This window comes from Melanotaenia boesemani, chromosome 7 (assembly GCF_017639745.1).
Source record: "Melanotaenia boesemani isolate fMelBoe1 chromosome 7, fMelBoe1.pri, whole genome shotgun sequence".
NCBI lineage: Eukaryota > Metazoa > Chordata > Actinopteri > Atheriniformes > Melanotaeniidae > Melanotaenia > Melanotaenia boesemani.
Genome location: NC_055688.1, coordinates 728,595 through 743,611, shown reverse-complemented (window position 1 = coordinate 743,611; position 15,017 = coordinate 728,595). Strand labels below are relative to the sequence as shown.

General features: G+C 40.4%; 1 protein-coding gene across 2 annotated transcripts in view; it reads right to left on the bottom strand.

Annotated features, from left to right (window-relative positions):
- Nucleotides 1–15,017, bottom strand: part of fbxo38 (F-box protein 38) — a 79,106-nt gene that overhangs the window by 30,871 nt on the left and 33,218 nt on the right. For both annotated transcript variants that reach the window (XM_041991229.1, XM_041991231.1), the window contains exons 9-13: nt 4,010–4,180; nt 3,775–3,917; nt 3,321–3,525; nt 254–442; nt 5–160 (exon numbers count right to left, since the gene is read on the bottom strand). In XM_041991229.1, the coding sequence (XP_041847163.1) occupies nt 5–160; nt 254–442; nt 3,321–3,525; nt 3,775–3,917; nt 4,010–4,180 (864 nt within the window). The remainder of the gene's footprint in view (nt 1–4; nt 161–253; nt 443–3,320; nt 3,526–3,774; nt 3,918–4,009; nt 4,181–15,017) is intronic.

Here is a 15,017-nt window from a genome sequence, read left to right as displayed (position 1 = left end):
ACACCTTTTGTACAAGAAGCTGTTTGCTGCAGACAGGAAGGAGGCATTAGCCTTGAAGCAAGGCCTTCCTCTTCCTCACTGTCAGAGTCTGAAACCCCTACTGGGGGCTTGGGAGCAGCAGAACCAGCTGGTCTGCACTGCTGGCTCAAACCACTGGGACCTGGAGGTGGAATAACACACATCCATGATGAATTTCTGAATTAAAATACAGGAAGAACCCTAATATTCCAAGTGTAAAAAAATAAGCTAAAACCTGCTTGTTCCTCATCAGGAGGGTGAGATGTTTCAGTTGAATAACTGGTTCCTGCCACATCCGTTTCTTCTTTCCCCATTCCCACGTCCGCTTCCCTAAGGTCTATCTCTGGATCTTCCTCTATTTTCTCATTAGGATAGGCAACCTCCTCTTCATCATCTTCTTCCATCCCGTTTATCTCCACTTGTTCTGTAAAATTTATTTTAAATATTCAACACAATCCAAATCTTCCCATATGCAAACACACTGTCTAAATAAGACTAAACATCTGGAAAACAGCAAAGTGAAATCAAAGTGGAGCAACAGACACTGAAGAAATGAGCTGATTTGTACACAATCCACTATTACCTTTCACACCACATGTTAGATATTAAAGCTGTTTGCAGACATGAATAAAGACACATTCCATATTAATTTTCCTAAGAGCCACACTCAGGGGAACCAGGATTTCCAGGAAAAAGGGAGATGATATTAATAAAAAGCTCAACCACTAAAACATGTTCTATCATTGTAAAACAAAACTTCATGTTATAAAACCATCCAGATAAATAAGGAGCCAGTCTGCTGCCAGCATGTAGCATCAGTGTGGAAAGTAGCTTTGGTCCTTCGTTCCAGCAGAGCGGGACCAGACTGGAGGCTGGAGGTCTAGAAGTGATGCTACGCTAACGAAACACACAAGAGGAGGATTTCCTTTATTTATTCTCACACAATGTTTTTATTGTCCTCATTTCTGTCCACACGGTCTTTATTTCCTGCAGCTCCTTGTCCACCTGGTTAATTGCAGCGATTGTGTCCCTCTGCTCCGCCCACCCAGCTGCAGCCCCACCCACCCAGCTGGAGCACCCAGCGAGAAAGAAATATTATTTAACACTAAATAAACTGCTACCAATCTCAGATGTATCTGTACATATTTATTTTATACATTAAAGCAAATCACCGGCATCATTACCGTCATTTAGCAGACGCTTTTCTCCTGTCTGGGAATCGAACTTCAGTCTCACGCATGGTTGACGGATGTTCTACCGACTGATATCCATCTGTACGTTCCGACTCCTCTGGCGTGTCTTCCTTCTGACGCTGTGATGACAGCGTCTCCACCTGCTGCCACTATTCTGTCTTTCTGACACCAGTAACGTCCACGCCGTGTCCACCAGTTAAACATTTTTACCTTTTCCAACGTGGTCCATCAGGATCTCTGTCTCACACCCCGAAATATTCCACTTCTTCCCTCTTTTTCCCTCCTGAGCCGTCATGGAAATGATGTGATGAATATGTATTACAGGCGTCCACCTGACATTTTATAGCCACCATGTGGGCGGGGCATGGCGTCCCTCACCTGCGCAGCTTTAGAGTTGGTTCTGGTTTATAAACGTAAACATGCATGCGCACGCTTTTATAAATCTGAAAGTTGAAGTGCAGCATTTGCTTTTTTTTTTTTTTTTGCCTGTAGTTTGTGTTGCTACACTCAGTTTGATAAATGAGGCTCCTGGTCTGCTGAGCTCTTTTCTGATGAGCAAGTTCTGCATCTCATGTGGAAATCCAGGTCCCAGAGTCTGGAGGAAGACTGGAGAGGCAACAATCCAAGACCCTTAAAGCTCCTCATGCTTCCTTTGTGGAGATGCAGACTTTATTTTCCAGCAGGACTCGGCACCTGCCCACACCGCCACAAGAACCTGAACCTGGTTCAAGGACCAAGGATTACTGGGCTGGACTGGCCAGCAGACTCTCTAGACCTGGACCCCGTAGAAACTCTATGGAGCCTTTCCAAGAGGAAGATGGGACACATGAGACGGAGCGATGCAGGAGAGCTGAAGGACTGAAGCATCCTGGTCTTCATTCCAGCCAGCAGGACCACAGGCTGGTAACATCCACGCCGCATGGAGGCAGGAGTCCATGCAGAAGCTCAGACCAAGACCTGGTTCATATGCAGGACTAGACTCTCACATGGTCACAGTTCTGGATCCAGTTTCCTTTTTACTGATTTCATGTCATATTCTAATTTCTGAGATTATGATTTCTGGGTTTCCATCAGCTGGAAGCCGTGATCATCAGTTAGAACAAATAAATGCTGGAAATACCTCACTCTCCATGTAATGAGTCCTACTTTCCCTTTTAAGTTGAATTACTGAAATGAAGTTTTGCGCGACACCAACATTTCTAGGTTCACCTGTTTACAGGAATATATGTAGACCATAATAATCCTTGTATAAATGCTTCATTAAAAATGAGTAATATCCATCTAAATTACTTTTTTCTGACACAAATATATAATATTCTGTTTATAAATGATCTTTGCACTCTCTAGACAATTTATTACGTGCCTTAAAGTGAAGATAAAACAGGGATAAAAAGAGAAAATCTAAATGAAATGTCTGACTACAGAAAATATTGTGAAAAGTGAAAACTCAGTCTGTTTAAAAGAAGACGTGGCCCATAACTCAACACATAATTACCTTAATGTTTCGGAGCACCACTGCTTAAAAATTAAAATTGGGAAACTGGACTACTAAGGAGAGCTCCTGATGATAAAAATCAAACCAGGAAAACACAACCAACATCTGACAGCTGTCCACAAACAGCTAAAGCAGGTCACATAAAAAGTTGTCAGGAACTTAAAGACATGAAGATTAGACCCATTGAAAACGCATAAAGGAAAGACACCCTGTTTTTACCACACCTAACACGTGACATCGTCAGACCCAGACCACACCTATTTCGTGTGTAGTTATTAATGATGTGGTTTATGCTCACTGATGTTAGATTCACCATCACATGATTCTGGACATCCCACAATCATGATGTAATAGTGGAGGATTGTACCGTGCTACGTTTGACCAGGAGGGTTGGATGTAACTAACTTTGTGTGAAAAGTGTGAGCTGAAAATGGGAAAAAAAAGATGTTTTGCAAAGGATTGGGGAAATGATTTAGCTTCCTGGAAGAGTCCGTCCCAGACTTTATGTCAGGGTAAATTTTTTATTTTTACATTTCTGTTTCCCTCGAAAGAAATAAAATGTAAACTAAGTGTTTGGAACAAGTTCTTCATGTTTGGACAAAAACAAGACTTGCCATGATTCTGCTGCTGCCTCTGGTTGTTGTTGTTGACATTGTTGTTGATGTTGTGGACGTTGTTGACAGGTGGAGGAGCAGCAGCCATGTTGGCCTCATTAGGGTGATGATGGTGGTTGTTTTCATTGTTGGAGTTCTGGTTGCTGACCAGAGCAGAAGACACGCCGATACCAGTTCCTGCACTGAGACCCACCCTGGCACAGCCCTAACACACACACATCCATAGATCAATACCTCCATCAGTCATACTAATCATTACCACACCTCATGTTCTTCATTCCATCATGTTCTTTAGAAAGTTCTGTTTCAGCAAAAATGAGTAATTTACTTCAGTCTGAGCTGAAAACCAGCCAGCATGAAAACCCAGATGTGAGACACCTGCTGACCAGTAACAGTCACAGTTCCAGTTCAGATAAACTAGTCCCAGTTCCAGATGTAGGAGGTAATACCAGACCTTTGGAGGCTCTCTGAACATCTGGTCCAGACAGATAAACTCCAGGCAGGGCAGCAGCTCTATGAAGTGGGAGAAGGACTCCAGTTTGATGGCGTGGCAGCGAACCAGAGTCAGGTCTACCAGGCGGCTCCATCTGGACTGATCTGGGAACATAAGCAGGTAAAAGGTCCAGCAGCAGCTGCACAGCAGTCCAACACAGCAGTCCAACACCTCACCTGTGTGAGAAGAGCTTTACCTGTGATCCACTGATGAGGGTTGTGGAGGTGAGGACAGTTATAGATGTGCAGATACTTGATGTTAGTAAACACCTCATTCACCACCTTTATGCCGATATCAGTGATGATTCCAGGATTTTCAACGACGTCAGCCAGACCGTACTTCACCAGCTCAGAGTGACTCATCTTACCTGCAGGTAAACAACACCTGACTGTCATTTACGTACAGCTACACACGCTTTATTTTTATACGCTACACCAGTTATAACAGCAACCACTGCAGATAAGTTTCACCCTTAAAACTCCACATCATATTTAACCATACTTGTTTATTTTTACTATAAACCAGTCTGTAACAGCATTTTATTCCCAGTATAAACCAGTCTGTAACAGCATTTTATTCCCAGTATAAACCAGTCTGTAACAGCATTTTATTCCCAGTATAAACCAGTCTGTAGCAGCTTTTAATCCTAGTATAAACCAGTCTGTAGCAGCTTTTAATCCCAGTATAAACCAGTCTGTAGCAGCTTTTAATCCCAGTACAAACCAGTCTGTAACAGCTTTTAATCCCAGTACAAACCAGTCTGGAAAAGCTTTTAATCCCAGTATAAACCAGTCTGTAACAGCTTTTAATCCCAATATAAACCAGTCTGTAACAGCTTTTAATCCCAGTATGAACCGGTCTGTAGCAGCTTTTGATCCCAGTATAAACCAGTCTGTAGCAGCTTTTAATCCCAGTATAAACCATTCTGTAGCAGCTTTTAATCCCAGTATGAACCAGTCTGTAGCAGCTTTTAATCCCAGTATAAACCAGTCTGTAACAGCTTTTAATCCCAGTATAAACCAGTCTGTAGCAGCTTTTGATCCCAGTATAAACCAGTCTGTAACAGCTTTTAATCCCAGTATAAACCAGTCTGTAGCAGCTTTTGATCCCAGTATAAACCAGTCTGTAGCAGCTTTTGTTCCCAGTATAAACCAGTCTGTAACAGCTTTTAATCCCAGTATAAACCAGTCTGTAGCAGCTTTTGTTCCCAGTATAAACCAGTCTGTAGCAGCTTTTTATCCCAGTATAAACCAGTCTGTAGCAGCTTTTAATCCCAGTATAAATCAGTCTGTAGCTGCTTTGAATCCCAGTATAAACCAGTCTGTAGCAGCTTTTAATACCAATATAAACCAGTCTGTAGCAATTTATAATCCCAGTATAAACCAGTCTGTAGCAGCTTTTGATCCCAGTATAAACCAGTCTGTAGCAGCTTATAATCCCAGTATAAATCAGTCTGTAACAGCTTTTAATCCCAGTATAAACCAGTCTGTAGCAGCTTTTGATCCCAGTATAAACCAGTCTGTAGCAGCTTTTGTTCCCAGTATAAACCAGTCTGTAACAGCTTTTAATCCCAGTATAAACCAGTCTGTAGCAGCTTTTGCTCCCAGTATAAACCAGTCTGTAGCAGCATTTTAATCCCAGTATAAACCAGTCTGTAGCAGCTTTTAATCCCAGTATAAACCAGTCTGTAGCAGCTTTTAATCCCAGTATAAACCAGTCTGTAACAGCTTTTAATCCCAGTATGAACCAGTCTGTAGCAGCTTTTAATCCCAGTATGAACCAGTCTGTAGCAGCTTTTAATCCCAGTATGAACCAGTCTGTAGCAGCTTTTGATCCCAGTATAAACCAGTCTGTAGCAGCTTTTAATCCCAGTATAAACCAGTCTGTAACAGCTTTTAATCCCAGTATAAACCAGTCTGTAACAGCTTTTAATCCCAGTATAAACCAGTGTGTAGCAGCTTTTAATCCCAGTATAAACAAGTCTGTAGCAGCTTGTAATCCCAATATAAACCAGTCTGTAGCAGCTTTTAATCCCAGTATAAACCAGTCTGTAGCAGCTTTTAATCCCAGTATAAACCAGTCTGTAGCAGCTTTTAATCCCAGTATAAACCAGTCTGTAGCTGCTTTTAATCCCAGTATAAACCAGTCTGTAGCAGCTTTTAATACCAATATAAACCAGTCTGTAGCAGTTTATAATCCCAGTATAAACCAGTCTGTAGCAGCTTTTGATCCCAGTATAGACCAGTCTGTAGCAGCTTATAATCCCAGTATAAATCAGTCTGTAGCTGCTTTTAATCCCAGTATAAACCAGTCTGTAGCAGCTTTTAATCCCAGTATAAACCAGTCTGTAGCAGCTTTTAATCCCAGTATAAACCAGTCTGTAACAGCTTTTAATCCCAGTATAAACCAGTCTGTAGCAGCTTTTAATCCCAGTATAAACCAGTCTGTAGCAGCTTTTGATCCCAGTATAAACCAGTCTGTAGTAGCATTTTATCCCAGTATAAACCAGTCTGTAGCAGCTTTTAATCCCAGTATAAACCAGTCTGTAGCAGCTTTTAATCCCAGTATAAACCAGTCTGTAGCAGCTTTTAATCCCAGTATAAACCAGTCTGTAACAGCTTTTAATCCCAGTATAAACCAGTCTGTAGCAGCTTTTAATCCCAGTATAAACCAGTCTGTAGCAGCTTTTAATCCCAGTATAAACCAGTCTGTAACGGCTTTTAATCCCAGTATGAACCAGTCTGTAGCAGCTTTTAATCCCAGTATGAACCAGTCTGTAGCAGCATTTTATCCCAGTATAAACCAGTCTGTAACAGCTTTTAATCCCAGTATAAACCAGTCTGTAGCAGCTTTTGATCACAGTATAAACCAGTCTGTAGCAACTTTTGATCCCAGTATAAACCAGTCTGTAGCAGCTTTTATTCCCAGTATAAATCAGTCTGTAGCTGCTTTTAATCCCAGTATAAAGCAGTCTGTAGCAGCTTTTAATCCCAGTATAAACCAGTCTGTAGCAGGTTTTAATCCCAGTATAAACCAGTCTGTAACAGCTTTTAATCCCAGTATAAACCAGTCTGTAGCAGCTTTTGGTCACAGTATAAACAAGTCTGTAGCAGCTTTTAATCCCAGTATAAACCAGTCTGTAACAGCTTTTAATCCCAGTATGAACCAGTCTGTAGCAGCTTTTAATCCCAGTATGAACCAGTCTGTAGCAGCTTTTGATCCCAGTATAAACCAGTCTGTAGCAGCTTTTGATCCCAGTATAAATCAGTCTGTAGCAGCTTTTAATCCCAGTATAAACCAGTCTGTAGCTGCTTTTAATCCCAGTATAAACCAGTCTGTAACAGCTTTAAATCCCAGTATGAACCTGTCTGTAGCAGCTTTTGATCCCAGTATAAACCAGTCTATAGCAGCTTTTAATCCCAGTATAAACCAGTCTGTAACAGCTTTTAATCCCAGTATAAACCAGTCTGTAGCAGCTTCTGATCACAGTATAAACCAGTCTGTAGCAGCTTTTAATCCAAGTATAAACCAGTCTGTTGCAGCTTTTAATCCCAGTATAAACCAGTCTGTAGCAGCTTTTAATCACAGTATAAACCAGTCTGTAGCAGCTTTTAATCCCAGTATAAACCAGTCTGTAACCGCTTTTCATCCCAGTATAAACCAGTCTGTAGCAGCTTTTAATCCCAGTATGAACCAGTCTGTAGCAGCTTTTGATTACAGTATAAACCAGTCTGTAGCAGCTTTTGATCCCAGTATAAACCAGTCTGTAGCAGCTTTTATTCCCAGTATAAACCAGTCTGTAGCAGCTTTTAATCCCAGTATAAACCAGTCTGTTGCAGCTTTTAATCCCAGTATAAACCAGTCTGTAACAGCTTTGAATCCCAGTATAAACCAGTCTGTAGCAGCTTTTGATCACAGTATAAACCAGTCTGTAGCAGCTTTTAATCCCAGTATAAACCAGTCTGTAACAGCTTTTCATCCCAGTATAAACCAGTCTGTAGCAGCTTTTAATCCCAGTATGAACCAGTCTGTAGCAGCTTTTGATTACAGTATAAACCAGTCTGTAGCAGCTTTTGATCCCAGTATAAACCAGTCTGTAGCAGCTTTTATTCCCAGTATAAACCAGTCTGTAGCAGCTTTTAATCCCAGTATAAACCAGTCTGTAACAGCTTTTAATCCCAGTATGAACCAGTCTGTAGCAGCTTTTAATCCCAGTATGAACCAGTCTGTAGCAGCTTTTAATCCCAGTATGAACCAGTCTGTAGCAGCTTTTGATCCCAGTATAAACCAGTCTGTAGCAGCTTTTAATCCCAGTATAAACCAGTCTGTAACAGCTTTTAATCCCAGTATTAAACCAGTCTGTAGCAGCTTTTGATCACAGTATAAACCAGTCTGTAGCAGCTTTTAATCCCAGTATAAACCAGTCTGTAACAGCTTTTAATCCCAGTATGAACCAGTCTGTAGCAGCTTTTAATCCCAGTATGAACCAGTCTGTAGCAGCTTTTAATCCCAGTATGAACCAGTCTGTAGCAGCTTTTGATCCCAGTATAAACCAGTCTGTAGCAGCTTTTAATCCCAGTATAAACCAGTCTGTAACAGCTTTTAATCCCAGTATAAACCAGTCTGTAACAGCTTTTAATCCCAGTATAAACCAGTGTGTAGCAGCTTTTAATCCCAGTATAAACCAGTCTGTAGCAGCTTTTAATCCCAATATAAACCAGTCTGTAGCAGCTTTTAATCCCAGTATAAACCAGTCTGTAGCAGCTTTTAATCCCAGTATAAACCAGTCTGTAGCAGCTTTTAATCCCAGTATAAACCAGTCTGTAGCTGCTTTTAATCCCAGTATAAACCAGTCTGTAGCAGCTTTTAATACCAATATAAACCAGTCTGTAGCAGTTTATAATCCCAGTATAAACCAGTCTGTAGCAGCTTTTGATCTCAGTATAGACCAGTCTGTAGCAGCTTATAATCCCAGTATAAATCAGTCTGTAGCTGCTTTTAATCCCAGTATAAACCAGTCTGTAGCAGCTTTTGATCCCAGTATGAACCAGTCTGTAGCAGCTTTTAATCCCAGTATAAACCAGTCTGTAGCAGCTTTTAATCCCAGTATAAACCAGTCTGTAACGGCTTTTAATCCCAGTATGAACCAGTCTGTAGCAGCTTTTAATCCCAGTATGAACCAGTCTGTAGCAGCATTTTATCCCAGTATAAACCAGTCTGTAACAGCTTTTAATCCCAGTATAAACCAGTCTGTAGCAGCTTTTGATCACAGTATAAACTAGTCTGTAGCAACTTTTGATCCCAGTATAAACCAGTCTGTAGCAGCTTTTATTCCCAGTATAAATCAGTCTGTAGCTGCTTTTAATCCCAGTATAAAGCAGTCTGTAGCAGCTTTTAATCCCAGTATAAACCAGTCTGTAGCAGGTTTTAATCCCAGTATAAACCAGTCTGTAACAGCTTTTAATCCCAGTATAAACCAGTCTGTAGCAGCTTTTGATCACAGTATAAACCAGTCTGTAGCAGCTTTTAATCCCAGTATAAACCAGTCTGTAACAGCTTTTAATCCCAGTATGAACCAGTCTGTAGCAGCTTTTAATCCCAGTATGAACCAGTCTGTAGCAGCTTTTAATCCCAGTATGAACCAGTCTGTAGCAGCTTTTGATCCCAGTATAAACCAGTCTGTAGCAGCTTTTAATCCCAGTATAAACCAGTCTGTAACAGCTTTTAATCCCAGTATAAACCAGTCTGTAGCAGCTTTTGATCACAGTATAAACCAGTCTGTAGCAGCTTTTAATCCAAGTATAAACCAGTCTGTTGCAGCTTTTAATCCCAGTATAAACCAGTCTGTAACAGCTTTGAATCCCAGTATAAACCAGTCTGTAGCAGCTTTTGATCACAGTATAAACCAGTCTGTAGCAGCTTTTAATCCCAGTATAAACCAGTCTGTAACAGCTTTTCATCCCAGTATAAACCAGTCTGTAGCAGCTTTTAATCCCAGTATAAACCAGTCTGTAGCTGCTTTTAATCCCAGTATAAACCAGTCTGTAGCAGCTTTTAATCCCAGTATAAACCAGTCTGTAGCAGCTTTTAATCCCAGTATAAACCAGTCTGTAATGGCTTTTAATCCCAGTATGAACCAGTCTGTAGCAGCTTTTAATCCCAGTATGAACCAGTCTGTAGCAGCTTTTGATCCCAGTATAAACCAGTCTGTAGCAGCTTTTAATCCCAGTATAAACCAGTCTGTAACAGCTTTTAATCCCAGTATGAACCAGTCTGTAGCAGCTTTTGATCCCAGTATAAACCAGTCTATAGCAGCTTTTAATCCCAGTATAAACCAGTCTGTAACAGCTTTTAATCCCAGTATAAACCAGTGTGTAGCAGCTTCTGATCACAGTATAAACCAGTCTGTAGCAGCTTTTAATCCAAGTATAAACCAGTCTGTTGCAGCTTTTAATCCCAGTATAAACCAGTCTGTAGCAGCTTTTAATCACAGTATAAACCAGTCTGTAGCAGCTTTTAATCCCAGTATAAACCAGTCTGTAACCGCTTTTCATCCCAGTATAAACCAGTCTGTAGCAGCTTTTAATCCCAGTATGAACCAGTCTGTAGCAGCTTTTGATTACAGTATAAACCAGTCTGTAGCAGCTTTTGATCCCAGTATAAACCAGTCTGTAGCAGCTTTTATTCCCAGTATAAACCAGTCTGTAGCAGCTTTTAATCCCAGTATAAACCAGTCTGTTGCAGCTTTTAATCCCAGTATAAACCAGTCTGTAACAGCTTTTAATCCCAGTATAAACCAGTCTGTAGCACCTTTTGATCACAGTATAAACCAGTCTGTAGCAGCTTTTAATCCCAGTATAAACCAGTCTGTAACAGCTTTTCATCCCAGTATAAACCAGTCTGTAGCAGCTTTTAATCCCAGTATGAACCAGTCTGTAGCAGCTTTTGATTACAGTATAAACCAGTCTGTAGCAGCTTTTGATCCCAGTATAAACCAGTCTGTAGCAGCTTTTATTCCCAGTATAAACCAGTCTGTAGCAGGTTTTAATCCCAGTATAAACCAGTCTGTAACAGCTTTTAATCCCAGTATAAACCAGTCTGTAGCAGCTTTTAATCCCAGTATAAACCAGTCTGTAACAGCTTTTAATCCCAGTATGAACCAGTCTGTAGCAGCTTTTAATCCCAGTATGAACCAGTCTGTAGCAGCTTTTAATCCCAGTATGAACCAGTCTGTAGCAGCTTTTATTCCCAGTATAAACCAGTCTGTAGCAGCTTTTAATCCCAGTATAAACCAGTCTGTAACAGCTTTTAATCCCAGTATAAACCAGTCTGTAACAGCTTTTAATCCCAGTATAAACCAGTGTGTAGCAGCTTTTAATCCCAGTATAAACCAGTCTGTAGCAGCTTTTAATCCCAATATAAACCAGTCTGTAGCAGCTTTTAATCCCAGTATAAACCAGTCTGTAGCAGCTTTTAATCCCAGTATAAACCAGTCTGTAGCAGCTTTTAATCCCAATATAAACCAGTCTGTAGCAGTTTATAATCCCAGTATAAACCAGTCTGTAGCAGCTTTTGATCCCAGTATAGACCAGTCTGCAGCAGCTTATAATCCCAGTATAAATCAGTCTGTAGCTGCTTTTAATCCCAGTATAAACCAGTCTGTAGCAGCTTTTGATCCCAGTATAAACCAGTCTGTAGTAGCATTTTAATCCCAGTATAAACCAGTCTGTAGCAGCTTTTAATCCCAGTATAAACCAGTCTGTAGCAGCTTTTAATCCCAGTATAAACCAGTCTGTAGCAGCTTTTAATCCCAGTATAAACCAGTCTGTAACAGCTTTTAATCCCAGTATAAACCAGTCTGTAGCAGCTTTTAATCCCAGTATAAACCAGTCTGTAGCAGCTTTTAATCCCAGTATAAACCAGTCTGTAACAGCTTTTAATCCCAGTATGAACCAGTCTGTAGCAGCTTTTAATCCCAGTATGAACCAGTCTGTAGCAGCATTTTATCCCAGTATAAACCAGTCTGTAACAGCTTTTAATCCCAGTATAAACCAGTCTGTAGCAGCTTTTGATCACAGTATAAACCAGTCTGTAGCAACTTTTGATCCCAGTATAAACCAGTCTGTAGCAGCTTTTATTCCCAGTATAAATCAGTCTGTAGCTGCTTTTAATCCCAGTATAAAGCAGTCTGTAGCAGCTTTTAATCCCAGTATAAACCAGTCTGTAGCAGGTTTTAATCCCAGTATAAACCAGTCTGTAACAGCTTTTAATCCCAGTATAAACCAGTCTGTAGCAGCTTTTGATCACAGTATAAACCAGTCTGTAGCAGCTTTTAATCCCAGTATAAACCAGTCTGTAACAGCTTTTAATCCCAGTATGAACCAGTCTGTAGCAGCTTTTAATCCCAGTATGAACCAGTCTGTAGCAGCTTTTGATCCCAGTATAAACCAGTCTGTAGCAGCTTTTGATCCCAGTATAAACCAGTCTGTAGCAGCTTTTAATCCCAGTATAAACCAGTCTGTAGCTGCTTTTAATCCCAGTATAAACCAGTCTGTAGCAGCTTTTAATCCCAGTATAAACCAGTCTGTAGCAGCTTTTAATCCCAGTATAAACCAGTCTGTAACGGCTTTTAATCCCAGTATGAACCAGTCTGTAGCAGCTTTTAATCCCAGTATGAACCAGTCTGTAGCAGCTTTTGATCCCAGTATAAACCAGTCTGTAGCAGCTTTTAATCCCAGTATAAACCAGTCTGTAGCAGCTTTTGATCCCAGTATAAACCAGTCTATAGCAGCTTTTAATCCCAGTATAAACCAGTCTGTAACAGCTTTTAACCCCAGTATAAACCAGTCTGTAGCAGCTTTTGATCACAGTATAAACCAGTCTGTAGCAGCTTTTAATCCAAGTATAAACCAGTCCGTTGCAGCTTTTAATCCCAGTATAAACCAGTCTGTAACAGCTTTGAATCCCAGTATAAACCAGTCTTTAGCAGCTTTTGATCACAGTATAAACCAGTCTGTAGCAGCTTTTAATCCCAGTATAAACCAGTCTGTAACAGCTTTTCATCCCAGTATAAACCAGTCTGTAGCAGCTTTTAATCCCAGTATGAACCAGTCTGTAGCAGCTTTTGATTACAGTATGAACCAGTCTGTAGCAGCTTTTAATCCCAGTATAAACCAGTCTGTAGCAGCTTTTATTCCCAGTATAAATCAGTCTGTAGCTGCTTTTAATCCCAGTATAAAGCAGTCTGTAGCAGCTTTTAATCCCAGTATAAACCAGTCTGTAGCAGGTTTTAATCCCAGTATAAACCAGTCTGTAACAGCTTTTAATCCCAGTATAAACCAGTCTGTAGCAGCTTTTAATCCCAGTATAAACCAGTCTGTAACAGCTTTTAATCCCAGTATGAACCAGTCTGTAGCAGCTTTTAATCCCAGTATGAACCAGTCTGTAGCAGCTTTTAATCCCAGTATGAACCAGTCTGTAGCAGCTTTTGATCCCAGTATAAACCAGTCTGTAGCAGCTTTTAATCCCAGTATAAACCAGTCTGTAACAGCTTTTAATCCCAGTATAAACCAGTCTGTAGCAGCTTTTGATCACAGTATAAACCAGTCTGTAGCAGCTTTTAATCCCAGTATAAACCAGTCTGTAACAGCTTTTAATCCCAGTATGAACCAGTCTGTAGCAGCTTTTAATCCCAGTATGAACCAGTCTGTAGCAGCTTTTAATCCCAGTATGAACCAGTCTGTAGCAGCTTTTGATCCCAGTATAAACCAGTCTGTAGCAGCTTTTAATCCCAGTATAAACCAGTCTGTAACAGCTTTTAATCCCAGTATAAACCAGTCTGTAACAGCTTTTAATCCCAGTATAAACCAGTGTGTAGCAGCTTTTAATCACAGTATAAACCAGTCTGTAGCAGCTTTTAATCCCAATATAAACCAGTCTGTAGCAGCTTTTAATCCCAGTATAAACCAGTCTGTAGCAGCTTTTAATCCCAGTATAAACCAGTCTGTAGCAGCTTTTAATCCCAGTATAAACCAGTCTGTAGCTGCTTTTAATCCCAGTATAAACCAGTCTGTAGCAGCTTTTAATACCAATATAAACCAGTCTGTAGCAGTTTATAATCCCAGTATAAACCAGTCTGTAGCAGCTTTTGATCCCAGTATAGACCAGTCTGCAGCAGCTTATAATCCCAGTATAAATCAGTCTGTAGCTGCTTTTAATCCCAGTATAAACCATTCTGTAACAGCTTTTAATCCCAGTATAACCCAGTCTGTAGCTGCTTTTAATCCCAGTATAAACCAGTCTGTAACAGCTTTAAATCCCAGTATAAACCAGTCTGTAGCTGCTTTTAATCCCAGTATAAACCAGTCTGTAGCAGCTTTTGATCCCAGTATAAACCAGTCTGTAGTAGCATTTTATCCCAGTATAAACCAGTCTGTAGCAGCTTTTAATCCCAGTATAAACCAGTCTGTAGCAGCTTTTAATCCCAGTATAAACCAGTCTGTAACAGCTTTTAATCCCAGTATAAACCAGTCTGTAGCAGCTTTTGATCACAGTATAAACCAGTCTGTAGCAGCTTTTAATCCAAGTATAAACCAGTCTGTTGCAGCTTTTAATCCCAGTATAAACCAGTCTGTAACAGCTTTGAATCCCAGTATAAACCAGTCTGTAGCAGCTTTTGATCACAGTATAAACCAGTCTGTAGCAGCTTTTAATCCCAGTATAAACCAGTCTGTAACAGCTTTTAATCCCAGTATAAACCAGTCTGTAGCAGCTTTTAATCCCAGTATGAACCAGTCTGTAGCAGCTTTTGATCCCAGTATAAACCAGTCTGTAGCAGCTTTTATTCCCAGTATAAATCAGTCTGTAGCTGCTTTTAATCCCAGAATAAACCAGTCTGTAGCAGCTTTTAATCCCAGTATAAACCAGTCTGTAACAGCTTTTAATCCCAGTATAAACCAGTCTGTAGCAGCTTTTGATCACAGTATAAACCAGTCTGTAGCAGCTTTTAATCCCAGTATAAACCAGTCTGTAACAGCTTTTAATCCCAGTATGAACCAGTCTGTAGCAGCTTTTAATCCCAGTATGAACCAGTCTGTAGCAGCTTTTAATCCCAGTATGAACCAGTCTGTAGCAGCTTTTAATCCCAGTATGAACCAGTCTGTAGCAGCTTTTGATCCCAGTATAAACCAGTCTGTAGCAGCTTT